This window comes from Salvelinus sp. IW2-2015, linkage group LG24, assembly GCF_002910315.2.
Source record: "Salvelinus sp. IW2-2015 linkage group LG24, ASM291031v2, whole genome shotgun sequence".
Taxonomy (NCBI): Eukaryota; Metazoa; Chordata; class Actinopteri; order Salmoniformes; family Salmonidae; genus Salvelinus; species Salvelinus sp. IW2-2015.
In genome coordinates this window covers 10216428-10222742 of record NC_036864.1, presented here as the reverse complement: position 1 = coordinate 10222742, position 6315 = coordinate 10216428, and the positions used below count along the sequence as shown (strand labels likewise).

Genomic DNA, 6315 nt, shown 5'->3' with positions numbered 1-6315 from the left:
ACAAGTTCAAACAGGTGCCATTAATACAGGTAACGAGTGGAGGACAGAGGAGCCTCTTAAAGAAAAAGTTAAAGGTCTGTGAGAGCCAGAAATCTTGCTTGTTTGTAGGTGACCAAATACTTATTTTCCACCATAATTTGCAAATAAATTCATTAAAAATCCTACAATGTGATTTTCTGGATTTTTTTTTCTCATTTTGTCTGTCATAGTTGAAGTGTACCTATGATGAAAATTACAGGCTTCTCTCATCTTTTTAAGTGGGAGAACTTGCACAATTGGTGGCTGACTAAATACTTTTTTGCCCCACTGTAGCTCACGAGTCCACCTATTGTGTATTGAAAATTCAGATCTAATATGGCTCATTTCACAGTGGTTTCAGAGTCCTGCAATAGAGCGAAGACGCTAATATTTGTGTAAACTCTAMATAGTTATGTTCAGTGGGTGTCACTAAGTAGGCTGATACCCATGGATTGTGCACCCATGAAATGGGGTAAGGCTGTACAGTGCATACTGTATGCCCCAAAGCAATTATGCAGTCTAATACATCCACAGTGGATTTCAACCGTGTTTTATGTTTATTGTCAAACTAATTAATTATTGTATTTCATATTAAATTATCGAACAACATTCCAACCTTAATTTGCATTATCTAGTCCAAATATAGCATGATTCCACTATTTGTATTAGTTAGCGTCACTTTCAATTAGGGATTTTTATTTTGAAGGCAAACTGCAAATTCCACTACACCACACACAAAGGACAGGCACCGGTGACCATAGCAACGGAGTAAACTAATATTTTCGATGTGTGAAAACACCTACTCACCTACTCATTCAACACCTACTCATTCAAAGGTATTTCTACATTGTAAAATAATAGYGAAGACATCAAATCTATGAAATAACACATATGGAATCTTGTATTAAGCAAAACAAAGTGTTAAACAAATCAAAATATATTTTATATTTGAGATTCTTCAAAGTAACCAGCCTTTGCCTTGATGACAGCATTACACACTCTTGGTATTCTCTCAACCAGCTTCACCTGGAATGCTTTTCCAACAGTCTTGAAGGAGTTCCCACATATGCTGAGCATTTGTTGGCTGCTTTTCCTTCACTCTGCGGTCTAACTCATCCCAAGCCATCTCAATTGGGTTGAGGTCGGGTGATTGTGTAGGCCAGGTCATCTGATGCAGCACTCCATCACTCTCCTTCTTGGTCAAATAGTCCTTACACAGCTTGGAGGTGTGTTGGGCCATTGTCCTGTTGAAAAACAAATGATAGTCCCACTAAGCGCAAACCAGATGGGATGGCGTATCGCTGCAGAATGCTGTGGTAGCCATGTTAGTTAAATGTGCATTGAATTCTAAATAAATCACAGACAGTGTCACCAGCAAAGCACTCCCACACCTCCTCCATGCTTCACGGTGGGAACCACGGAGATCATCCGTTCACCTACTCTGCGTCTCACAAAGACACCAAAAATCTCAAATTTGTACTCATCAGACCAAAGAACAGATTTCTACCGGTCTAATGTCCATTGCTCGTGTTTCTTGGCCCAAGCAAGTCTCTTCTTATTATTGGTGTCCTTTAGTAGTGGTTTCTTTGCAGAAATTCGAACATGAAGGCCTGATTCACGCAGTCTCATCTGAACAGTTGATGTTGAGATGTGTCTGTTACTTGAACTCTGTAAAGCATTTATTTGGGCTGCAATCTGAGGTGCAGTTAACTCTAATTAACTTATCCTCTGCAGCAGAGGTAACTCCGGGTCTTCCTTTCCTGTGGCGGTCCTCAATGGGGGACAGTTTCCCCATAGCGCTTGATGGTTTTTGCGACTGCACTTGAAGAAACTTTAAAAGTTCTTGACATTTTCTGGATTGACTGACCTTCATGTCGTTTCTCTTTGCTTATTTGAGCTGTTCTTGCCATTATATAGACTTGGTCTTTTACCAAATAGGGCAATCTACTGTATAACAACCCTACCTTGTCACAACACAACTGATTGGTTCAAACGTATTAAGAAGGAAATAAATTCTTAACTGTTATCAAGGCACACTTGTTAACTGAAATGCATTCCAGGTGACTACCTCATGAAGGTGGWTGAGAGAATCAAATCAAACTTTATTTGTCACATGCGCCAAATAAAACAAGTGTAGTACTTTACCATGAAATGCTTACTTACAAGCCCTTAACCAACAGTGCAGTTCAAGAAGAGTTAAGAATATATTTACCAAGTAGACTAAAATAAAAAGTTATAATAAAAAGTAACACAATAAGAATAACAATAACGAGGCTATATACAGGGGGCACCGGTACCAAGTCAGTGTGCGGGGGTATAGGTTAGTTGAGGTAATTTGTGCATGTAGGTGGGAGTGAAGTGACTATGCATAGATTATAAACAGCGAGTAGCAGCAGTGTACAAAAGGGAAGGGTGGGGGTCAATGTAAATTGTCTGTTGGCCATTTTATTAATTGTTCAGCAGTCTTATGGCTTGGGGGTAGAAGCTGTTAAGGAGCCTTTTGGTCCTAGACTTGGCGCTCCGGTACCACTTGCCGTGAATAGCAGAGAAAACAGTCTATAACTTGGGTGACTGGAGTCTCTGACAACTTTATGGGCTTTCCTCTGACACCGCCTTCCTGGATGGCAGGAAGCTTGGCCCTAGTGATGTACTGGACCGTTCGCACTACCCTCTGTAGCGCCTTACAGTCAGATGCCGAGCAGTTGCCATACCAGGCGGTGATGCAACTGGTCAGGATGCTCTCGATGGTGCAGCTGTAGAACCTTTTGAGGATCTGGGGACCCATGCCAAATGTTTTCAGTCTCCTGAGGGGGAAAAGGTTTTGTCGTGCCCTCTTCACGACTGTCTTGGTAGGTTTGGACCATGATAGTTCGTTGGTGATGTGGACACCAAGGAACTTGAAACTCTCGACCCGCTCCACTACACCCCCGTTGATGTTAATGGGGGCATGTTCGGCCTGCCTTTTCCTGTAGTCCACGATCAGCTCCTTTGTCTTGCTCACATTGAGGGAGAGGTTGTTGTCCTGGCACCATACTGCCAGTTCTCTGACCTCCTCCCTATAGGCCGTCTCATCGTTGTCGGTGATCAGGCCTACCACTGCTGTGTCGTCAGCAAACTTAATGATGATGCTGGAGTCGTGTTTGGCCACGCAGTCGTGGGTGAACAGGGAATACAGGAGGGGACTAAGTACACACCCCTGAGGGGCCCCAGTGTTACGGGTCAGCGTGGCAGACGTATTGTTGCCTACTCTTACCACCTGAGGGCGGCCCGTCAGGAAGTCCAGGATCCAGTTGCAGAGGGAGGTGTTTAGTTCCAGAGTCCTTAGCTTAGTGATGAGCTTTGTGAGCACTATGGTGTTGAACGCTGAGCTGTTGTCAATGAACATCATTCTCACATTGATATTCCTTTTGTCCAGGTGAGAAAGGGCAGTGTGGAGTGCGATTGCGTCATCTGTGGATCTGTTGGGGCGGGATGCGAATTGGAGTGGGTCTAGGGTGTCCGGGAGGACGCTGTTGATGTGAGCCATGACCATCCTTTCAAAGCACTTCATGGCTACCGACGTGAGTGYCACGGGGCGGTAATCATTTAGGCAGGTTACCTTCGCTTCCTTGGGCACAGGGACCCGGTGGTCTGCTTTAAACATGTAGGTATTACAGACTCGGTCAGGGAGAGGTTGAAAATGTCAGTGAAGACACTTGACAGTTGTTCTGTGCATGCTTTGAGTACACGTCCTGGTAATCCGTCTGGTCCAATGACTTTGTAAATGTTGACCTGTTTAAAGGTTTTGTTCACATCGGCTACCGAGAGCGTTATCCCAAGAGTGTGCAAAGCTGTCATAAGGGCAAAGGGTGGCTACTTTGAACAATCTCAAATATAAAATATATTTGAGTTATTTTGGTTATTACATGATTCCATATGTGTTATTTCATAGTTTTGATGTCTTCACTACTATTCTACAATGTAGAAAATAGTACAAATGAAGAAAAAACCCTTGAATGAGTAGGTGTTTCCAAACTTTTGACTGGTACTGTATGTGCTGACATATCACCAAGCAGAGCGTGGTGGAATGCGAATGCGCCTCAACCAATGAAAACGTGTGGTGGGCGGGGCCGGTACAGGCCCGACCCTGCCCACAACCGACCCCGCCCTGTTCCATGTGCCATGGCGAGGGGTACTCGGAATTTCAGGACTTTTTGGGGAGTAAAAATATATTCCCATTCAAAATCCTATTTTCCCTTAACCTAACCTATACCTCAAACCCCTAACCCTAACTCCTAACCTAAAACCCGACCCTAACCGTAACCCTGACCTTAACCCCAAACACAAACCTAACCCTTAAGCCTAAAATAGCAATTTAACAAATTCAGAACATGAACAAAGTCCTGACTTTTCAAAACGTTTCTTGTTTTCCTACCTTGTTAGGACATTCTGGTTCTGATTAGGTAGGAAAACATGTACACAAATTCACACCCTCCCGTCTTGTTTGAGTGTGTTTACAGGCTTCTAATCTCTCCTCACTGTCTTGCCATGATCTGGTTGTTTGGGTTTGGTAGATATGACCGTCCTGGGTCGAAACAGAGACAGAAAACAAACTGATGAGAGAGAGAGAGAGAGAGAGAGAGAGAGAGAGAGAGAGAGAGAGAGAGAGAGAGAGAGAGAGAGAAAGTACTTATATAACCTCATACCGTCCCACGTCTCAATGCTTGTTTACCCAACTCTCCCTCATATCACACGACACACCGACGTTCCTACAACGTTAGGTCATGTTGTGTTGTGATATATCCTAATGTTTAGAATATCAACATTAAAAAGCTTAAAACACATTCTGAGGATGCTTTTGTAGCCTAGATAGAGTCAAGTCCAAACTAAGTTAACTAGGTGTAGCCCACTGGGTTACTAGATAAGCCAGTGATATTATGGGGGAGGATGACAGACAGACACCTCTGATTACAGTGGGCTCACACAGAAGAGACAGACTGACCGGCTGCAACCATACAAGCTCCTAGATACTGTAATACTGCCACAGACACTGCTATTGTGGGCTTAACACTCATACACAAAGTTATAGTTACCCACAGTCAGACAGTCTCTGTATGTCTATGTCTTTGTGTATGTGTCTCCAGTGTAAAGGTTATGTTGTCACACTCATCACACTCACTTTCCCTGCTCTCTGGGCCTGCTGATTGCAATAGAATAGGCGCTCTGCTTCAAAAGGCGTCAGACGGAACTGCTTGTGGAGATGGCAGAGATAGACGTTCCACGGGCAGTCTGGAAACGCTCGCTGCATCTCTAATGTCCATCTACAGACTGTGAATCAGCCATGTCCATTCACACCTTTATCAGCACACACTTTCTGAGACTTCAACACCATCATTAGCCCAGTGCTGAATCAATATCAACATCTCCTTTGTAATCTGGATCACAGGAAAGGCAGCTCTTTATCTACCCAGACAGAGCAAGCCCAGCACAGGAAGTGGGACAGAGAAAGGTGATAGCCCTCATCACTATGCTAATGACTGATACACAAAACACATGCATGAACACGGGTATGCAGGCACTTTCACACTGACAGTCAGATACACAGACACAAACACAGACACACACACTCACCACGTGGTTGGTTCTATCCCTGACAGGGCGGTAACCTGGCGCGGGGACACACTGCTCGGCGTGCCCGTTGCAGAAGCAGCTGCCCTTCACGATGAGGTCATAAATGGCGAAGTGCTGGGTGRGCGGGGCTCCAACGGTGGGATCTTTGGCCTGGCAGGGACAGGATTGGCGCTCCAGCAGACGTACGCGCACGTTGGTCACCCTCAGCTGCTCCTGGCCTGCCACCCCATATGGGTCAAGAGCTTCCCATTGCGGGAGGGCACGGTAGATCACCTGTCAATCAACCAATCCAACAGTCAGTCAAAATKATACGAGTTAGTGGCACTATGTTATTATGCAAGACTTGGTGACAACACATCTTCTTTTCTGCACCTCTCTCTCTGTCTCTCTTTCTTTCTCCCTCTCTGTCTTGCATCCCTAAATTGATGATCCCTCCATTTTACCCCCCAGCCAAAGCACAACTGCCATCACATCGGTGGCTGCTCCTATGGCAACCTGTTACACTGCTGCTCTTGTTGAGGGTGAACTGTGTTCCTGAGAGGGATGTGTGTTTCTGACACATATCACTGGGGCAGAAGTGTGTTTCTGACACATATCACTGGGGCAGAAGTGTGTTTCTGACACAGATATCACTGGGGCAGAAGTGTGTTTCTGACACAGATATCACTGGGGCAGAAGTGTGTTTCT

The 6315-nt window shown here is 44.8% G+C and overlaps 1 protein-coding gene across 1 annotated transcript in view; it reads right to left on the bottom strand.

Annotated features, from left to right (window-relative positions):
• The window catches only part of LOC111951516 (netrin-4), a 43191-nt gene that overhangs the window by 29613 nt on the left and 7263 nt on the right, over window positions 1-6315 (bottom strand). The window contains exon 3 of the mRNA XM_070434730.1: window positions 5629-5901. Within this exon, the coding sequence (XP_070290831.1) occupies window positions 5629-5901 (273 nt within the window). The remainder of the gene's footprint in view (window positions 1-5628; window positions 5902-6315) is intronic.